At 33.9% G+C, this 22,413-nt stretch overlaps 1 protein-coding gene across 1 annotated transcript in view; it reads right to left on the bottom strand.

Annotated features, from left to right (window-relative positions):
* LOC141292712 (NAD(P) transhydrogenase, mitochondrial-like) overlaps positions 1-22,413 on the bottom strand; it is a 62,816-nt gene that overhangs the window by 35,136 nt on the left and 5,267 nt on the right. Inside the window, exons 3-11 of the mRNA XM_073824752.1 lie at positions 18,561-18,790; positions 18,253-18,470; positions 16,890-16,977; positions 16,622-16,710; positions 11,931-12,118; positions 9,623-9,756; positions 6,293-6,484; positions 2,797-2,950; positions 160-321 (exon numbers count right to left, since the gene is read on the bottom strand). Of these exons, the coding sequence (XP_073680853.1) occupies positions 160-321; positions 2,797-2,950; positions 6,293-6,484; positions 9,623-9,756; positions 11,931-12,118; positions 16,622-16,710; positions 16,890-16,977; positions 18,253-18,470; positions 18,561-18,790 (1,455 nt within the window). The remainder of the gene's footprint in view (positions 1-159; positions 322-2,796; positions 2,951-6,292; positions 6,485-9,622; positions 9,757-11,930; positions 12,119-16,621; positions 16,711-16,889; positions 16,978-18,252; positions 18,471-18,560; positions 18,791-22,413) is intronic.

The following is a 22,413-nucleotide window of genomic DNA, read 5'->3' as shown; positions in this document are numbered from 1 at the left end:
TGACATTTCATTCTCCAAAAAAGTTTTTGAAACCTTAAAAAACTAGACACTTTACTTGCATTTAATGTGCTTTCTATGGACTTTTGTAAAAAAAATTTAGGTGGACATATCACAAGCAAATATTTTCACTTTGGTTGTGCACTTGATTTACTAACTTACCAGAAATGGCATTTGTAACAGACATAAGTGGGGAGTGAAGTGCAGGAGTCACGCCCCATACGGTGTGGTATCCCACGATTCCCGCCAGGCCAAAGGTTGTAACCATCTGAGTGAAAGCAGCATTGGGAGCACACAACCCAAGACCGATTGCTGAAGCCAGACCTGAGTAGAAATAACAAGATGTCAAACATTATAGGTTTGTTTTTCAGTTAAGGTAATTTTGACTGCTTGACTGCTCAGACAAATCAGCCGAGTGCCAGGGGCAACGTGCCCTGTTTATACATCCCATAATCCTCTCAAAACATCAACACTGCTGTGGGTCATGTACACGTGCCACCTCAACTCTAACATACGGTACATCTGCTGTCGGCTGCAGTAAATTTTAAAGCACTTAAAATAAAAAATAAATGTGTATTGAGCTGGGGGAAAAAAAAACTTCACATAATTACTTTTTGGTAAATATAAAAGGGGGGTGAGTGAGGCCAAGTATGGTGACCCATACAAGGAATTTGTGCTCTGCATTTAACCCATCCAAGTGCACACACACAGTAGTGAACGCACACACACCGTGAACACACACCCGGAGCAGTGGGCAGCCATTGCTGCGGCGCCCGGGGAGCAGTTGGGGGATCGGTGCCTTGCTCAAGGGACTCACCTCAGTCGTGGTATTGAGGGTGGAGAGAGTGCTGTACATTCACTCCCCCCACCTACAATCCCTGCCGGACCTGAGACTCGAACCTGCAACCTTTGGGTTACAAGTCCGAATCTCTAACCATTAGGCCACGGCTGCCCAAAGGGGAGATTTCATTGTTTATTTATAAATAAAAAAATGAATAAAACAATAATCATGATAATGTCTGTATCTATTTATATATAAAATCACCCACTCAAGTATTATAAATATTATAATAATCATTATTTTATCATTATAAATATATCACATAGAAACATATAGATAACATACACTGCCGTTCAAAAGTTAGGTATCAGTAAGATTTTTACAGAAACTAATATTGAGAAAAATGATTGCAATTTCTAATATGCGTTTCTTATTTTAATAAGCTTTAAAATATAATTTATTTCTGTGATGAAGTGCTGAAATTTCACCAGTCATTACTTCAGTTTTCTGTATAACATGACCCTTCAGAAATCATTTTTAAAATGCCCGACTACTTTTATTATAAATGTTGGAAACTGTGATTCTTTTTTCAAGATTCTTCGATGAATAAAAAGTTAAAAAGAACAGCATTTATTCAAAATATATATTTTTCTAAAAATATAATATACTAATCACTTTTATTGAATAAAAGTATTACATTTCTTTAAAAAAATTTTTTTTTTAAATTACTGATCCAAACTTTTGAATAGTAGTGTGTTATAACACTAAATTTCTATTTTGAAAAAAATACTATTCTTTTAAACTTTTTATTTAGTATCACAGATCCCAAAAATATTAAGCAAAAGAAAAAAGTTTCCAAAATTGATTATAAATGATTTGTGAAGGATCATGCGACACTGAAGACTGGAATAAAGATGCCGAAAATTTAGCTTTGCTTCACAGGAATAAATTCTATGTTAAAGCACAAAAAATAGAAAACTGTTATTTTAAAGTTGCTGTTTTTTTTTTTGTTTTTTTTTTTGATCAAATCAATTTTTGATCTGCCTTGATGAGCATAAACTTCTTTAAAATCATCAAAAATCTTACTGATCCCAAACAGGAGTGTAAACAAAGTATATAATTTAAGCATATAATTATATAACAAAGTATATAATAATTTTTATTTATTGATTTATAACTATGAATATAACTATAATACCAGTATTTATTATTATTATTATTAAATAACCATTTTGTTATTGCCAACACACAGACAAGTCATTGACCATGTGGGTAAGAAAACCTCTCCACCATGACAGACATACACAGCAGGAGGGAAGGAGCAACACAACCACCATTTTATCATCCCAGGTTCCTGGCATTTAGATGCCAGAACGAGCCAAGGTGATGTGGAAAATAAAACAGCTTGCGCTGCAATTAGGTGACCAATCGCGATTTCAAAAGGCAACGATTTGAGCCTTCCGAGCAAGTCAGGATTCCCTGCACCTAAGCTCACACAGATACAGGAAAACCATGAAAGGGCAGGAAGATCTCATTTGCATGTTTGTTTATCAGCCGGTGTTTATTTACGTGCGAGTTGTATTTGCGGCTTGTCTGAGTGAGGAAGTGAGCGCTTTGATGTGAAGCCAAAGTTGCCTCTCCTCACACAAGTGGTCCTCAGGCGTCTGCAACCAATAGAATTCATTTGTGCGCCGTTTAGTTTAGCGGGGCTTTGGAGACTAATCACATCTTGGGACAAAGCGGCCAAACAGGGGAGCTGCTATTTTTGGGATTTCTGAGCAATGCAGATTGTTCAGTGGATAAAAGGAAGAAAATAAAAATCGGAATTAATCTCAAAGGAAATAAAGGGGGGCCGTTTTAACCGTACACGACAACCTTATTAAAATAGTTCAGTGTCAGAGACCACCAATGCAGCGGTCTCTTCCTCTTAAAACACATGGGGAGCCGCTTTCATATTAACCCCAGGGGAGATCCGGCGGGAAGAGGAAGGCAGGGACGGCGACCGGACTGTGATTTACCTCCGGAGTAAAGCCCAGCCGTGTTGAGGGTGGCTCTGAAGGGCGAGACTGCAGATGCCTTTTCCTTCTCCAGCTCCTGGACAGACTTTTGTTTTGGAGGTGCTGCCACTGGGATGTTGTTAGGTTGTGGTGCAGGGAAAAGCACTGTTCCGTCCTGCAGACATACGCAAAGAGTGAGAGCCAGATTTCAAATAACACCACAACTCAACTCCTTGTAAGCTAAATGAGTGCCAGAGAGATACTGAGTCATAAATTTTGAACTGCTCACATCCTTTAGCTCAAGGGTGTCAAACTCATTTAGGTCAACAGCCAGACTGGATAAAACATCATCTTACGCAGGCCAAATTTTTGTATTTGTTAAACTTTAGTGTATCCATGGAGAACACACGCACAACAAATTCACAAAACAACACTGATGTTTATTTTCACCAATAATAAAAGAGTAGTTCACTTCCAGAACAAAAAATTACAGATAATGTACTCGCCCCCTTGTCATCCAAGATAAAAAAAAACGTGTCAGGATTTCTTTCCATATAAAGGGACTTCTATGGTGCCCCCGATGCGGTTTAAATGCAGCTTCAAAGGGCTCCAAACAGCTGAGGAAGAAGGGTCTTATCTAGTGAAACGATCAGTTATTTTTTACAAAAAATAAATAAATACTTTAACCGCAAATACTCGTCTTGGTCTAGCCTGCGTGAACTGTGTATTCTTGTTTATGACAGTTAGGGTATGTCAAAAAACTCACATCTCATTTTCTCCTCCAACTACAAAATCACCCTACATCGCTGCAAAAGTACCGACCAGTGTTCCCAAAAGTGAACATGAAAAGAAGGTCAAACTCCCTTTACAAAAAAAGTTTTTAAATAAGCGATCGTTTCGCTAGATAAGACTCTTCTTCCTCGGCTGGGATCATTTAGAGCCCTTTGAAGCTGCATTTAAACTGCATTTTGGAAGTTCAAACTCGGGGGCACCATACATATTAATTATATCAAGAGAAATCCTAAAAGGTTTTCCTTAAAAAAAAACAATGTCTTTATGACTAAAGAAAGACATGAATATCTTGGATGACAAGGGGGCGAGTACATTATCTGTACATTTTTGTTCTAAAAATTTAACTATTTCTTTAAAGTCTAAAAAATGGATTAAATATACTCAATTAAAATTTTTTAAAACTACATTACTACACAACTAACATAAAAATCGGTTGCTAATATTATTTACTAATGTTTAATTCACCTTAATATTTTTTCTTATCCACCTTTTTCTTCCCCCTAATAGTAGTCGTGGCTATTTGTAAATTTTATATAAACAGCTAATTTTCCTGCTTGATATTGCAAATTGGTGTGTTTTGCCATATTATTTTAAACGTATTATCTTAAAAGATTACTCCACCTCCAGAATAAAAATTTCCTGATAATTTACTCACCCCCATGTCATCCAAGACATTCATCAGTCGCAAAGAAATTACGATTTTAGTGGACTTCAATGGTTGGCAACGGATTGAAGGTTAACAACGCAGCTTCAAAAGGCTGTACACGATCTCAGCCAAGGAATAAGGGTCTTATCAAGCGAAACAATCAGTTTTTTCTAAAAAAAAACAACAACAACCAAAAACGTATATTTAAACACTTTTAAACCACGAATGCTCATCTTGTCTAGCTCTGTGACGTGCATATGTACTCTCTGCACTCCGGTTCAAGAAAGTTAGGGTTGGTCGAAAAACTCCCATCTCATTTTGTCCTCCAACTTCAAAATCATCCTACATCACTGTTTTACCTTTTTTCGTAAAGGGCATTTGACCTCTTTTGAGCATTCACTTTTATTTCTACAGTGATGCAGGCAGGGTTTCTGCAGATATGAACAAGTGAAATTTAAGACTTTTTAAGACCTTTTTAATACCACCTTATATGAAATTTAAGACCTAAACCTGTAATGGAAATAGATATTATATTACATGCATATGTGATATTTAATGTGTTTAATGTAAAAAGTAAACAAAATTTCATGGCTGTCATAAATTAAATTTATTACTACGATATACAGTGAACTTTCCATATCAGCAGATACTATTCCACACAAAATATCCCCATAAAAGTACCACTAGAAATATCTGATTTTAAAAAAAAAATTCTGAAGCGATTTTTTTTTTTTACTTTTGAAATGTATGCGTACCTTTGAAATTTATTTTATGAATTTATCAATAAATTCTAAATGGCTGTTAGCAGTGAGATTACATAATTTACACTGCAAAATTAAAAGTGAGATTAATGTTTTAAATACATTTATTGATTTATAAATATATATATTATAAATGTTATATAAATACTGCGATTCTGTCTGAAGACGCAGAAACTTCCACAGAGGGAGAAAAAAATCTACAGTTGTTAGCAACTGGCCTTAGCCAAGCCCTATATTCAGTTTTTCCAAGCCCAGTTTCGCTAAACTTGCACTTCCTCATAGCTAAAAAGTTAAATCCATTTGACTTCTGCGGTACAATCCGAGAGAGACTCGCGCCAATAACAGAAAGCTGATTGGCTATTGCATGCTGGTCTCATTTGTAGTTTAAATTCAGCAAATTATATTTGGAATAGTGAAATAAAGAACTACAACACCACGGAAACAACAGAAAAAGAATTTAAATGAGCATTAGAGGTAGCGTTACATGGACATCGGAAAAATAAGACCTGTGTAAAATTATTTAAGACCTAGAACAGCGAATTTAAGACTTTTTAAGGCCTAAAATTTTGATTTTTAAATTTTAGACTTTTTAAGACCCCGCGGAAACCCTGGATGCAGGACAATTTTGAAGTTGGAGGAGAAAATGAGATAGGAGCTTTTCCACATACCCTAAACCATCTTGAACCGGAGTGCAGCATTTTTAAGAAAGCAAAAGACTGTTTCACTAAATAAGACACTTATTCCTCGACTGGGATCATGTAGAGCCCTTTGAAGCGGCACTGAAACTGCATTTTTAACCTTCAATGCGTTGAGCACCATTGAAGTCCACTATATGGAGAGAAATCCTAAAATGTTTTCCTCAAAAAAAATGTATTTCTTTGCGACTGAAGAAAGAAAGACGTGAACATTTTGAATGACATGGGGGTAAGTAAATTTTTATTTTTATATCTTTAATTATGAACACCGTGGTTTGTAGTCCAAACAGTTTTACCATTTGATGCACGTTGTTATTTGTCTAGTTATTTCTCTCTAGTAGATAATGAAGCTGAAGTCTCACTCCGCATTGAAGAAAAAGATAGATACTAGTCAAATGTCAAATCTCAAAGTTGGACATGTTCCCATGGGACAGCTGTGGCACCCACAGATTCTATTGCAATTGAAAAATGTAATTTTGCTAGATGCTTAAGTGTCAAATTCTGTATGTAATTGAAAGAAATGTTTTACTGATTTAAGATGTGACCTATAAAATGAAACACCATTAAAAGTGTCCTCTTGTAGCTAAAAAAATAAATAAAACATTGCATAAAAAAGGGTTTACCTGCATAACTACTGAACCTCGAATGACGTGGTCCATTGTGCCGTAATCAAACTGGTTTTTGACGTCAAAGAAGAAAGTTTCCTTGTCCGGGCTGATGGCACGGATGAGTTTGGTGATGTTGTTGGAGTATAACGTGCTGGCCTGAGTTGGGAGGCGACTGGGGATATCAGTATAGCCAATATGAATCACACCCTATAAGAAAGTACAGAAAAATATTTAATGAAATAAGACAGACAAACATGTGACTAGACATTAATGTTAAGATTCCAGTTGTTTTCTAAACAAGTCTCTTATGTTCGGCGTTAATTTTGATTTAGTCTTAGTCATAGTCTTTTGACTAATTTAGTTTGTCATATTTTAGTCATCTGAATTGTTTTAGTGCTGTTCATGTTTTCCAAGTAGATCTAGTTAGCTAAAATCAAATGGGTTTATTTAAAGCGTAATGCATTTAAGCATTTCTCTAAAATTACCAAACTCATTGTATAGGTTTGATATTAAGGTTTTATCATGACACACACAGATTTAACTACTGTGACATGCAACATGCCTTTATATTAGAATTAAATGAAACTACTTCTCATTAAGAAACAAGAACACGGTCTTCTTTTAAATGAAATACCAATGGTTTTATAGGCTAATTAAGAATTCTTTCAAACAACCTGTTTATAACATTCTTCAGTCTTTCAATTAGACATATTTATTTTTATAAATAAATTTAGATTAATCTTTTTTGGGGCTACTAAAGTGATTCAGTCAAGAGCAGTGAGTGATTTTCTGTTTTTCTTTTGTTGCTTGATTAACATCAATGCCACAGACAATAGCAACTAAATTAGGCTGCTGTCTCTGAATGAATGTCACGGAAGCAATGTACTTATACATATCAGATATATAGAGTGTGTTCACGTGAATACTCCTCAAAACGGACAATTCCCCATCATTTTGTGTGTATGCGTTCATGCGATGCAAAAGATTACTCGCGCACTGTGTGAGAGCCGCTGTTTTGTTTCTGCACTCAGAAAACCGCACTGAATTAAGTTCTTTTGCGTCGTCAAGTTTATCAATATGTCTGCTCTTCTCTTACTCCCAGATATTGACATTTTTAAACTTTTTGAGAGACGTGCAGCAAATGCACGCCAACTTATGTCCCGCCAGATATATCAATAGGCTACGATATAGTTCAAATGTACAGTCATGGCCAAAAGTTTTGAGAATTACATAAATATTGGAAATTCGAAAATTTACTGCTTAAGTTTTTATAATAGCAATTTGCATATACTCCAGAATGTTATGAAGAGTGATCAGATGAATTGCATAGTCCTTCTTTGCCATGAAAATTAACTTAATCCCGAAAAAAAAACTTTCCACTGCATTTCATTGCTGTCATTAAGGCAGGCAGGTGTGAGCGCATCTGCACGCACAGTGAGGCCAAGACTTTTGGAAGATGGCCTGGTGTCAAGAAGGGCAGCAAAGAAGCCACTTCTCTCCAAAAAAAACATCAGGGACAGATTGATCTTTTGCAAAAAGTATGGCGAATGGACTGCTGAGGACTGGGGCAAAGTCGTATTCTCCGATGAAGCCTCTTTCCGATTGTTTGGGGCATCTGAAAAAAGGCTTGTCCAGAGAAGAAAAGGTGAGCGCTACCATCAGTCCTGTGTCATGCCAACAGTAAAGCATCCTGAGACCATTCATGTGTGGGGTTGCTTCTCATCCAAGGGAGTGGGCTCACTCACAATTTTGCCCAAAAAAAACACAGCCATGAATAAAGAATGGTACCAAAACACCCTCCAACAGCAACTTCTTCCAACAATCCAACAACAGTTTGGTGAAGAACAATGCATTTTCCAGCATGATGGAGCACCGTGCCATAAGGCAAAAGTGATAACTAAGTGGCTCGGGGACCAAAACATTGAAATTTTGGGTCCATGGCCTGGAAACTCCCCAGATCTTAATCCCATTGAGAACTTGTGGTCAATCCTCAAGAAGCGGGTGGACAAACAAAAACCCACTAATTCTGACAAACTCCAAGAAGTGATTATGAAAGAATGGGTTGCTATCAGTCAGGATTTGGCCCAGAAGTTGATTGAGAGCATGCCCAGTCGAATTGCAGAGGTGAAAAAGAAGGGCTAACACTGCAAATACTGACTCTTGCATAAATGTCATGTAATTGTCGATAAAAGCCTTTGAAACGTATGAAGTGCTCGTAATTATATTTCAGTACATCACAGAAACAACTGAAACAAAGATCTAAAAGCAGTTTAGCAGCAAACTTTGTGAAAACTAATATGTGTGTCATTCTCAAAACTTTTGGCCACGACTTTACATGTCTAACCTCCTAACCATAGAGCAGATTCATTCTGAATGAAACTCTCTATCCAAATTGTCCCTCTCTAACATCATCTCGTTTTTATTCTTTGACAAAAATGACAAAAGATTTACGCCATAGTTTGTCATTCCAAAAAAGTTTGTTTCTCGTTATCATGTTTTCAAATGTCGTTCACGAAAAGTATGACAAAAATAATTTGTCAATGAAATTAACACTGCTTATGGTCACCAAGACTGCATTTATTTATTTAGACTATATACAGCATTTAACAAAATAAAACTACAATATTGTAAAATATTACAAGACCTTCCTATTTTAATATCTTAAAGGGATAGTTCTAGACTAAAAATTCTGTCATTAATTACTCACCTTCATGTCGTTCCGAAACCTGTAAGACCTTCGCTCATCATCTGAGAACAAATTAAAATATTTTTGATTCAATCCGAAAGCTTTTTGACCCTACATAGACAGCAACGCAACTGACACGTTCAAGGCCAAAAAAGGTAGTAAGGACAATGATAAAATAGTTCATGTGATGGTTTAACCATTATTTTATGAAGCTACGAGATTACTTTTTGTGCCAAATTAAACAAAAATAATGAAATAATACTCTAGTACTGAATGGCGGCAGAGAGTGACCCAGAAGAGATGGTTGAATGAGGTTATTTTTGTTTCATTTGTGCACAAAAAGCATACTCATAGCTTCATAACATTAAGGTTGAACCACTGAGGTCACATGGACTATTTTAAGGACATCCTTACAACTTTTCTAGGCCTTGAACATGTCAGTTGCATTGCACTCTATGCTGGGTCAGAAAGCTCTCGGATTGTAACATTCAAAGCTCCCACGGGTTTGGAACGACATAAAGGCAAGTAGTTTTTGGGTGAACTATCCCTTTAATGCTTAACCCTTTTTTAAAATACCTTACTGACCCCTGAACATTCCTGACAAACACTTGAAGCTCATGCAAGACCCGCAGGTTGTTGTTCTGTTGAAGTATACTCACTTTGTGAACGGAGAGTTCTCCAGGAACCGTGGTCTCGATGTTGCCCCCAGCTTCTGCAGCCAGGTCCACCACCACTGAACCATCTTTCATGGTCTCCACCATTTCCTTTTTAATCAGCACAGGGGCCTTCCGACCTGCATAATAATTTCAGCACAGTGAGACTGGTAAACCAAAACCATGACTGATATGCATTTAATAAGTCTCCTCTGATGTGCCTTTTATCCGTGCAACCTAATATACTGATAAGCTGCTTTGCGGCTTGTTGGTTTTAAAAGAAAAACGCTATTCCGATAAAAGTGGAACAGATTGTGTGCGTTTTACCAATGTGAGCGTGCTTAAAAACTGCCAGGTATGTAATTTCTAAGTACTAAACATCCAACTGGTGGCTGCAGGGATGGAAATAAAATAACATTGGAGTGACACCAGCAGTGTGCACAAGCATGCAAGAGTCACAGGAACTGACTTTAAATGCCAGCGGTGCTGAACAAGCAACACAAATTGGAAAAACTCCCTGCCAATCTAAAGCAAGAGCGACCCAAAACAACTCTTCTGACACACTCAGGAAACTTCATAAACATTCTCTGCTATAGACACCTGATTTTTATTAGCTTTCAGTCTTGGAGATTAAGACAAAACATGCTTCAAATAAACATGAAGCACATCTGCAGCCACAGAGCTGTTAAATTGGTAATTACGCTGCACGTAATTAGTTATGCCAGGTAATCTGTTTCTCTTTTAAAATGCCAGCATAAGTCATACAAGCATCAACTTAAGGATCCTGAGATAGACCAGGATCACGGTTAGAAGAATAGTCAAAACGAAAACATTTACTCACCCTCATGTAAACCGAAATGTCGTTATTTTTCCATGATAAGCAACAAAAGGAACTTAAGAAACATTGTTTTTTTCCCCAAGTTCTTCATGACCAGAGACTGACAAGCTCCAAATGGACAAAAAAAAAAAAACACTATAAAAGCATTATAAAATTCACCCACAAGTTTTGTGCACTATATACTAAGCTATTTTCTGTTAGTCTCTTACTTAGACATAATTTCAATGAATTACAGGATAATACATCTTGTATTACAAGATCTCTGAAATATAGTTCAACATACAACTGAGGAACCATCTAATTAAAAAAATTATAATAATAATGCACAAGTATATATTTCCAGAACAGAAATCTTAAATAGAAAAACCCAGAGTCAAAATTGTCATTTTGTTGACATATTAGAGCTAAAGGTTTCCAGAGGGAATTTGGATTTTGGCTATAATAACAAACAAAACTAAATAAATAAATAAATGCAATTAAGAAACAACACTAAACGAAATAAAACAAAGAAAAATGAAAGTAAATTAAGAAAATGAATGAAAACGAAGTATATATATATATATATATATATATATATATATATATAAAAATGCAAAAAAAAAAACAAAAAAAACAAATATACAACAACAAAATAAAATGGACAAAAAAAACAATACAATATAATTAAAAAAGGAAATTAAAAAACAGAACAAAAATTAACTAAAACAATACAAAGTAAAATAAAAAATATACAAAATGAAATGAAAAGCAAAACTAAAAATCAAAACGGAGTAAAAAATAAAACTAAATAAAATTTAAAAATTTATAAAACAAAAATACAACACTAAACAAAAGAGAAAGTCAACAAAAAAATAAAGTGTGTAAAAAAAGAAAACAAAAATAAATCTTCAATCTTCTGCTGAAGCACTTAAACAGTAAGTTCACCAATTTTCAATCAGCTTTGTACTGTTACAATGTCAGTAGTATAAGTAAATGAACAATGTGTATTATCCCACATTGCAAGTGGTGTTTTACTCCTTTAAAATCAAATGTAGCATATGATGTAAATTGGACATCATAATTTAGTGCAGAGCAACAGTAAACGTGAAGGAAATTAGTTGATTTTGACTTAAAGCTTTCATATATCTTCAGAAGGCTTGGAATACTGCAAATATAGAGACATACGGACAATTTGGAGCTTGACAGCCTATGATCGCTAAGAAAAAAAAAAAAAAAAAAAGAATATTTTGTGCATTTTACAGAAAGAAAAAAAAAAGTTACCACACACAGGTTTCTAACAACATAAGGCTGTGTAAATAAAGAAAAATCTTAATTTCTGGCTGAACACATCCTTTAAAATGTCAAATGATGGGAAAATCAGAGTGTGCAAACACCACATCAATTATTATCTGCAAGAATACATGCCAAAGAGGGCATGCGATGGAAAAAAAGAGGAAGAGGAGATGGAAAGGGAGTGAATACTGCAGGTGTGCGTACCGGGGATGAGCGCGGTAGTGATAATAATGTCAACATCCAAACACTGCTTGGCAAACAGCTTCATTTCTGCCTCGATGAACTCCTTGGACATCTCCTTAGCGTAACCGCCCTGGCCTTCTCCTGACTCTTTCACGTCCACCTCCAGAGGTTCGGCACCCAGAGACTTAAACTGCTCCAGTGCAGCCGCTCTGTTAGAACAGGACAAGACTCAATGACTAATGCAACACTGCCACCGAGAGGAAGCTTGCTGGAACTGACACTGGTGGAATCAGTCAAGCAGATAAAAGTTTCACATTTTATGTTCCAAAGCACAGAAAAGATGTGAATACTAAGTAAATACACCAAACTTGGCTCATGATGTAAGATCAGAGTCAATAAATCATAGTTAGATTAAGCTTTTCTTTTTTTTTTTAATGTGTACATTTCAAACCACTTTGGCAGGATTAGCAGTGACGTCAGAGTTTTCTTGCACAAGAGCTTGTTATTTATGTTCTTGTTTTTGGAAAAGCGAAAAACAAACGTTTTCAGATAAAACAAACATCATAAATTGAAACTAGAGCGGAACGATGACTCAAAACTCAGATTTATAAATACTGACAAAAATTGGAAATAAAAAAGCATTTGTAGGTAGAAAAAAAAAAAAAGTGAAAAATTACATAGAACATTTAGGTGCAAGTGAGAATCATCAGGGTTAGAAACTGGAAAAAAGGAACAAATGTTACAATTCACATTTGGCAATTGTGATGAAGTTGTTGTGGTGGTAAACCTTTATGAACGCACAACAATGTAGCACTGAGGTTGTATTATAGCGCCCCCTAGCACCACAAATGAGACATCTGTATTCAGACTGTCCTTGTGTCCTTAAGTTTAATAATACATGACAAATTTCATGTTAGTTGGACAAATAACCTACAGTAGGTTAGAAACAGAAAAGAAAAATAGAAACTTGATTTGAGATATTTAAAAAAACAACATTTAAAGTGTTGTAAAACCATATTCATAATAACATCACCTACATAGAGTACATACACTGCTGCTGTTCAAAAGTTGGGGATCAGCAAGATTTTACATGTGTTTAAGAAGTTTCTGTATTTACTTAATAAAAAAAATTATTTCAATGTAAAACAACTTTTTTTCCCATGTGAATATATTTTAAAATATTGTTTATTCCTGTGATGCAAATCTGAATTTTCAGCATCATTACTCCAGTCTGCAGTGTCACATGATCCTTCAGAAAACATTCTAATACGTGACCCTGGACCACAAAACCAGTCATAAGTTGCACCGGTATATTTGTAGCAATAGCCAACAATACACTGTGTGGGTAAAAATGATACATTTTTCTTTTATGCCAAAAATCATTAGGACATTAAGTAAAGATCATGTTCGATGAAGATATTCTGTAAATTTCCTACCGTAAATATATCAAAACTTAATTTTTGATTAGTAATATGCATTGCTAAGAACTTCATTTGGACAACATTACAGGCGATTATCTCAATATTTAGATTTTTTTTTTTGCGCCCTCAGATTCCTGATTTTCAAATAGTCAAAAATAGCCGTATCTCAGCCAAATATTCTCTTATTCTAACAAACCATACAGCAATTTTGCTTATTTATGTCCCTTATGACTGGTTTTGTGGTCCAGGGTCACATATGCCGTTTTATTATAAATGTTGGAAGCAGTTGTGCTGCTTAATATTTTGTTGAAACCTTTAACTTTTTTTTTTTGTTGTTGAAGAATCTTGAAAAAAGTATCAACTTTACTTAAAATACAAATATTTTGTAACATAAACTACCATTTTAAAAAGTTTGTGGTCAGTACATTTTTATTCTTTTTTTTAAGACATTAATACTTTTATTCACCAAGGATGTGTTAAATTGATAAAAAGTGATAGCAAAGACTTACACTGTTCGAAAAGATTTATATTTAGAATAAATGCTGCTCTCAATTTTTATTCAAAGAATCCTTAAAAAAAAAGAAAAAAAAAATATCACAGGTTCCAAAAAATAAGCAGCACAATCGTTTCCAACATTGATAATGATAGTAATAAATCAGCGTATTAGAGTGACTTCTGAAGAATCATGTGACACTGAAGACTGGAGAAATTATGCTGAAAATTCAGCTTTGCATCAGAGAAATAAATTATATTATTGTAATTATATTTAAAATGTATTAAAATAGAAAAACATTATTTTTAAACAACAATAATATTTCACAATATTACGTTTTTTTTCTGTATTTTTGATCAAATAAATGCAGCCTTGATGAGCATAAGACAATTCTTTAAAATACATTACAAATCTTACTGATCCCAAACTTTTGAACAGCAGTGTACAATTTAAAAAGTTTGGAGCTGAAACGTTTTAAATGTTTTTGCATGTATTATTAAAAATACACTAATATTGTGTACTATTACCGCATTGGTCCATATATAACACAATGTTTTTTTCTTGGAAATACATCTGATCATCATCCGGACATCTTATATTGAGGGTCTAGACTTTGACATGTCAATAATACAGTCACAACAACAGGAGGCAAAAACAATCCATAAAATGAGTGTGGCAAGAAATACGTAATGTCATGGTTGTTGTAATGTTAGAAGTTTGCGAGTGAAAACAAAAGAAAGAGAAAAGTTTTTGTGACTTTGTGACTGTCATGTTAGTATAAGTAAATAAATTATTCTTAATAAAACCAGATTTGGTTTTCAAAAAAAAAAAAAAAAAAAAAAAAAAAAAAAAAAGTAAATAAATTATTCTTAATTATTCTTAATAAAACCAGATTTGGTTTTCAAAAAAAAAAAGTAAATAAATTATTCTTAATAAAACCAGATTTGGTTTTCAAAAAAAAAAAAAAAAGTAAATAAATTATTCTTAATAAAACCAGATTTGGTTTTCCAAAAAAAAAATAATAATAATAATAATAATTCCCCCAAAAGGTACAGTTTGAAAAACGGGTGTCATCTTATAATCAGGGTCATCTTATATTCTGAACAATGCTGTACAACTTAAAACAACTTTCCTATTTTAATATATTTTACAATATATTGAAAAGATATTCATGTATACACACATATATATTTTGACATTTATCAGAATGACATATCAGACATTTTGCTGCAGAGAACAATTTTGTGAAAACAATTCAACAAAGGCATGAGTATACTATTAAAGAAAGTTACACATTTAATACACATTTGAGTAATTCTGAGAACGTAAGTTGATGAATAATGACAAAAAAATCTAATTGGCTCTAAACATTCATGTTCAAAATTATTCAACCCCTGAAAGTAAATTTGGTGTAGAATCTTTTATTCTTTAAAACCACCAATAAACACTACCTGGAAGTGCTTAGATGCTTCTGTCACCTCTCTACTGCAATCTTGGGCCATTCCTCCCCTGAAAAAGCTTTCAGATCACTGATAATCTTTTGTTTTTACTTTTCAAATTCACCCATGTATTTTCAATGAGAATTAAATCTGGAAACTGAACAGGCCACTTCAAAACATTCTATGACAGATTCCTAAACCAAGCGTAAGTAGATTTGAACGTATACTTTAGGATGATTGTCCTGCAGGAAAGTCCATTGATTATTAGCTTCAGACTTTGCACAAAAGGCATCACAGTGTTTGCCAAAATGGTCTTATACTTTCATAAATCCATGATATCCTTTGTATGGTCATGTTTTCCACTTCCTGCTACAGTAAAACAACCCCATAACAGGACTGGCCCACCTCCATGTTTGATGATGGAGATGGTGTTCTTCTGCTTATAAGCTTTGTCATTTTTGCACCAGACATACTGCTGATCCATACGCCCAGAAAGTTCCAGTTTGGACACATCACTCCATAAAACACTCTTCCAGAACTCCACAGCTCTAAATAAATGAATTTTAGCATGTCAAGTCAGCTTTTTGTTCTTCTTGGTCAAGAATGGTATTCAGCAAGATTCCTCAACATAAAGACCATACTTGTCTAGTGTTCTTCTTATACACAGCATCTAAATATTTTTCCTCCTTTCGTCGGGTCATCTTGCAATTCTTTGGCTGTAGATTGCGAGTTTTTCTCAGTTGATCTGATCAAACATTTTATGATATTGTGCTTTTTTGTTCAACAGCCTCAAAGGTTTTCTGGTTCAACACACATTAAATCTAAGGAATACGGTTGCCAGCTGTGTCTCTAGGGACTTGCAATGTCTTAGACATCTTCATGTAGTTTTAGACTTTCTAATATAGCAAACTATTTCTTCTCTATTGATTTTGTGTGAGCTTTGTTGACTTTACCATATTTGCTACTCCCTATCAGCACATGCATGGGCTAAGAGTATACTATGTTAACGCCCCAAGCTAATTCCATTTTGAATAAGTTTGTAAAGGCTTAAGACAATTTAGTTCCTGACCATAAAAATAACTGTCTTAAAACAGCAATGTTGAATAGGGGTTGAATAATTTTGTGTTATAAAGCTGTGTTATAAAAAAAATCCTATAACTAAAAAACATTAAATTATATATTGACATTATCACTTTTTAATATGCCAGAAAACTGTTGTAGATGCAATTTAGTCCTGGATCTTCAGAAAGAGCAAAAAACATTTGTAAAGTACTACAGTCTCTGGGGGGATTGAATAATTTTGATTGCAACTGTATATATTTAAAAATAAATAAATACATAAGTTGTATGACTTTTTACCTGGTGTCAAATCCCCTGACAATGGCACCCATAGCCCGGGCAGAGCCAGCAGCGGCCAACCCAGCCACTCCACCTCCAATGATCAACACCTGCCAATAAGAACAGCCTTTTTAAAATTTAAACTGAAATAAACAGAAAAATCCAATTTGGGACTATGCTAATATCTTCATCCAAGATGTAATGTGAAAAGTGTAGAGCAATGAATCAAGCAAACTCAAATAAAAAAAAAAAACATTTAGGACGTGTGTGCGGTTATGCCAATGCATACCTTAGCAGGAGGAACTTTCCCTGCAGCTGTGATCTGACCGGTAAAGAAACGGCCAAAGTTGTTAGCTGCCAGGACCACAGCTTTATAGCTGCCAAGAAAAACAGACATACATCAGTCACAGCTGCTGATGAGGCAGGAATCAAGATACATTTGTTGACACCAATTGCATTCAAGATTTCGGTAAAAAGGTCATAGCAGACCGGCCTGTGAAATCTGACTATTTGTCAAGTATTTCCCACAAAATAAATAATCATTATTAAAAAATAAATAAAATAAATTTAGGCAAGACCCTAAAATGAAAAAAAAACAAATAAAATCATAAAATAAAACATAAAAAAACAATAAAACAAAACAAAAAAAATTATTAACAATAAAATAAAAAGCAATAACATAAGGGTAAGTTAAAAAACAAAAAAAACAAGTACAATTAAAAATCCTGAAGAAATAAAAAACAAAACAAAACAAAAAAATAAAATAAATAAATTAAATAAACAACAACAAATAAATAAATACATAGTGTAAAAAATACAATATTAAAAAAAAAATAATAACAAAATAAAAAAAAAAACATAAACCTAAGCTAAAAACTTAAAAAAAAAAAAATTCTAAATAAATTTAGGCAAGACCCCAAAATGAAAAACAAAAATAAAAACAATAAAACAAAAAATATATATAAAAAATAAAATAAACAAAAAAATAAACCTAAGTTAAACAAAATAAAATAAAAACAAGTACAATTAAAAATCCTGAAAAAAAAACAACAAACTAAAACAAAAAAATAAAAAAACATAAACAACAAATAAATAAATACATAAATAAAATGTAAAAAAACAACAAAAAAAAAAAAAACCTAAGCTAAAAAATGAAATAAAATGTAAAACAATACAAAATAAAAAAACAATAAAACAGAAATAACAAAAGTAAAACAAAATAAAATAAAACATAAACCCAAGCTAAAAACTGAAACAAACTAAATAACAATGAATAAAATACAAAACAAGACAGAAATTAACACATCTAAAAGATTAATTAACCAAAAGATAAAAAAATAAAAAAATAAATACAAAACAAGATTAAGTAAAAAAAAAATCTCAAAATAAAATCTACATGTGTGAATAGATAAATCATAATGAAATAAACATTTAAATGTGTATTTTGAATGTTTTATTTCCACTAGTCTGAAAAAAGGCAAGTTATGGAATCAAAATCTCAAAATTGACCAGTGCAAAAACAATGGTTTTGCCTGTAGTGTCTTGCCTTACAAAAAAAAAAAAAGAAAAAAAAAAAAGAAAAAGAAAGCACTATTAGTACTAATATCACCATCATCGTATAACACAATACACACTCAAAAAATTGGCATTACCCAGCAATGTTGGCCATGGAGCTGAGAGCATCATAACCCTGAGCAATAGTAACACGGGGCACCTGGTCCATGGCCAGGACGGTGGCTCTGCGCTGGGACAACCGGTCCATGAGCTCAGGGTTCTGAGCAGGATAAATGAAACTAACAAGGGTGGCTCCTTCACTCATGAGGTCAGCCTCATGAACTCCTAGAGCGGAGTTCAACATCGGGGCACGCACCTGTGGTAAACGGACGGAGAGATTGGTCATTAATGAAGACTCAGCACTCAGCTAGGCGAAGATAATACAAATGAATCTATTTAACACTACCTTAAGCAGAACATCAGATGCAAAGACATCTTTCATGTCTCTGATGGAGGCTCCTGCCTTGGTGTACATGTCATCGGAGAACTTGGCAGATTCTCCAGCGCCAGACTCCACCACAACATTGAAGCCCTGCTTGATGAGAGCTTCCACTCCAGCGGGAGAGATGGCCACTCTACGCTCATTCTGAAAGATCTCCTTGGGCACGCCAACAGTCAGTTGTTTGTATGGAATGCCTGCAGTAAGTAACACGGAATTACAGAATCAACCAGAGCGTCAGTGAACTGCTGTTCTTCAGAAAAATCCTTCAGGTCCCACAACTTCTTTGGTTTTTCAGCATTTTTGTGTATTTGAACCCTTTCCAACAATGACTCTATGATTCTGAGTTCCATCTTCAAACACTCACGTATGCTCCAGAAGGAAAAACCACACATTAGAGCTAGGGGTGAAAACTTTTGAACAGAATGAAGATGTGTACATTTTTCTTATTTTGCCTAAACATCATTTTTCAAACATCAAACATCAATGTTTTCATTTAGAAGCTACAGAAGATACATGTTTTCCAGAAAACAAAATAAGTTCAATTTACCCTGATCTTCAAATTCGAAAAGTTTTCACCCACATTGTTAAAGCATCGTGTTTCCTTCTGAAGCATCAGTGAGCATTTGAACTACTGTAATAGCTGCATGAATCCCTCAGCTGTCCTCAGTGTGAAAAGATGGATCTCAAAATCATAGTCATTGTTGGAAAGGGTTCAAATACACAGAAATGCTGAAAAACCAAAGAATCTGTGGGACCGGAAGAATTATTCTGAAGAACAGTGGGCAATTTAATTGTTCAGGACAAACAACTATCACTAAAAAAAAAAATTAAAAGTACAGCTGTGGATCATTCAGGTAACAACAGTATTAAGAATCAAGCGTATGTAAACTTTTGAACAGGGTCATTTTTATAAATTTAACCATTTTCTCTTGTGGACTCACATAGAAGACGTTCAGGTCAGTACTTAATAAAAAAAAAACATACTTTTTGTATGATCCCTCCTATTTTGGTAAAATAATTAACATTTTGCAGATTCTGCAAGGAATATGTTAACTTTTCACCTCAACTGTATATGACTAAAGCCTCATGAACAGTTTAAAGAACCTAATAACCACAGAAACAGTGATGTGTGAAAAGCTGATCTCAGGCTTCTCTCGTGGCCAGTATCTCTTTGCACCATTTCTAACTGTGCAGACTTTCCATTTTGAACACAAGGAGAAGTCAAAGAGAAATGCGGTACAATAAAGATAAGAGTCAGACTAACAACTGGTGAAGTGGTTCATAAAAACCAATGCGTGATTCTAAAGAAATGTCTAAAACCGTTGAGACCTTTGTCATGAACTGTAGGTCCATGACATCCCTGTAAAACTTGTGGACTTTTTACTGTGACTTTGCAACAGGTCAAATTCTACAGTCATAATTTTAAAATATGACTGAGAATTAAAGCTGTAAAACAAAGCATTCCTGTGTTATAAGATGTATAATAAAGTAACTCAATTTGAATTTTATGCAAAGCTACTTTATGTGTTTTGAAGAAGTCATCCAAGACATGTCCTGCTATTGGTAGCAGGTCGCTTGTGGAAAATTCCACCACAGGCCTGATCTATAGATAACAACAACTTGAGCTCATGTGAATCATAGACTTGAGCTGCCTGGGGGCTGTTAAACTGGGCCAAAGACAGCAAAGCAATTCAAAAAGTATTTGGACACTTCGGCCATATCTAAAATATATATGAAAGCCACCATCCTTTGGTGTCTTGGACTTCTTTGATATTTTATCAAATGCAGTTTGATAATTCACTCCAAAATTAAAATTTCCTGATAATTTACTTACCCCCATGTCATCCTAGATGTTCATGACTTTCTTTCTTCAGTCAAAGAGAAATCGTTTTTGGAGGAAAAATTCCTGAATTTTCTCCATATAGTGGATTTCAATAGGGATCAGCAGGTTGAAGAGCTAAATTGCAGTTTCAATGCAGCTAAAAAGGGCTCTACAAGATCCCAGCTGAGGAATAAGGGTTGTATCTAGCAAAATGATCATTTTCGGAATTTTTTTTTTAAATTTATATATGTTTTAAACACAAGTGCTTGTCTTGCACTAGGCTCTGCATCCATGACTAAATTCATTGCATGAAGGTCGTGCGTGATGTAGGTGGAAGTACCGACTCCGTTTACAAATTGAATGTGCAAAGAAAGTCAAATGCCATTTACCAAAAAACTGTAGGATGACATTAAAGTTAGAGGAAAATTAGATCTACCCTACATTTTTTTGTAAATGTAAAGTAAATGTAAAAGTAACATTTTTTGTATGTGCAAAGTTATGGACAACGAGCAAGTCCAAGATGAGCATTTATGGTTAAAAAGTCCATAATTTCTTTTTTTTTTTTTTTAGAAAATGACCAATCGTTTCAGTAGATAAGACCCTTATACCTCAGCTGAGATCATGTAGAGCCATTTAAAGCTGCATTGAAACTGCAATTTGGACCTTCAACCCATTGGCTCCCATTTTTATGGAAAAACAAATCCTGGAATGTTTTCCTCAAAAACCTTTATATCTTTTCAAATGAAGATAGAAAGACTTGAACATCGGATGACATGAGTAAATTATCAGGATATTTTAATTCAGGAGTGAACTTTTAATTCAGTATGGCATATGAGTCAAAACAGATACTTTTAGAATTATCTCATGCAAAACCATGTATATGAACTCTGGTTTTTGTAGACAACAAGTAACTATTCTGTGACATGAGCATAAAGTCAGAGTAGGGCTGGGCGATATGGCAAAAAAAATTATCACGATTTTTTTTCATATCAGTCGATATCGATAATTATCACAATAAATGTCAAATCTTTATATCTATCCATTTTAAAGGCAGATTTTTACTCCTGAACGAAAGAAAAACTAGACAGTTAATTATTATTTATGGCTTATTGTCAGAACATGACAAATAATTTCCAAACAATGATCAATTGAGGTAGAATACAGATTAGAATATTACTAGTAAAATCAACATCAATAGAATACAATATTATTAATATTAATAGAATATATATAAAACGTTTTTATAAAAAAATAAGAACTGTAATATGATACAACACAAGCTGACTGTAAATGCACAGTGATTTTTAATTATATTTATCATTCAACAAAAATAAGAATAGACAAATCTTTTCAGCATGCCAATCCCTTTGTGCAGCTGATTTAACACATTTTGTATAAATAAAAAAATATAAATATAAATAAAAAAATAATGACTTTTCTTGCTAGCCTAAAAAATTTAGGAGCGCATTCTAAACAATAATCAAAAATCTGATAAAAATATTTTGCCTTCCTATTACGATGTAATATTTGACTCCTCAAAGTGATTTACAGGGGAATTTTGTTTATTTACCTTTGTTTTTACCTTTTTGTATGTTTAATGAGGCTCAGAAGTGACATGAGTGCAATCAAAATTATCATAAATTCATGTTGAGATTAATGTTTTAAATAAAACATTTTGAATACAGAAATATTAAAGATTAAAATAACTGAACAGATCTGCCAGCAGGTGGCGGTAAGACACTGATTTAATTACTAAATCATCATATTCATTTGATTCGTTCGAACGGATGGTTCATTCGGGAATAAAGCAAGTGACTCTCTTTATGAATGGGAAACTGAATCATTTCACTAGATTCGTTTAAAACGCTCATTCATTCATAAACGAAACACCGCTGTGTTTGAATGAAGATGCGCGCAGTTGTGACTTGTTTCAGACTACTTTTGATGATGAAATAGAGCAAAATTCTAGTCAGACAATGTAAGTCACTTAATAAT

This window comes from Garra rufa, chromosome 19 (assembly GCF_049309525.1).
Source record: "Garra rufa chromosome 19, GarRuf1.0, whole genome shotgun sequence".
Classification (NCBI taxonomy): domain Eukaryota; kingdom Metazoa; phylum Chordata; class Actinopteri; order Cypriniformes; family Cyprinidae; genus Garra; species Garra rufa.
Note: the sequence above shows the minus strand (reverse complement) of the source record. Positions and strands in the feature narration are given on the sequence as shown.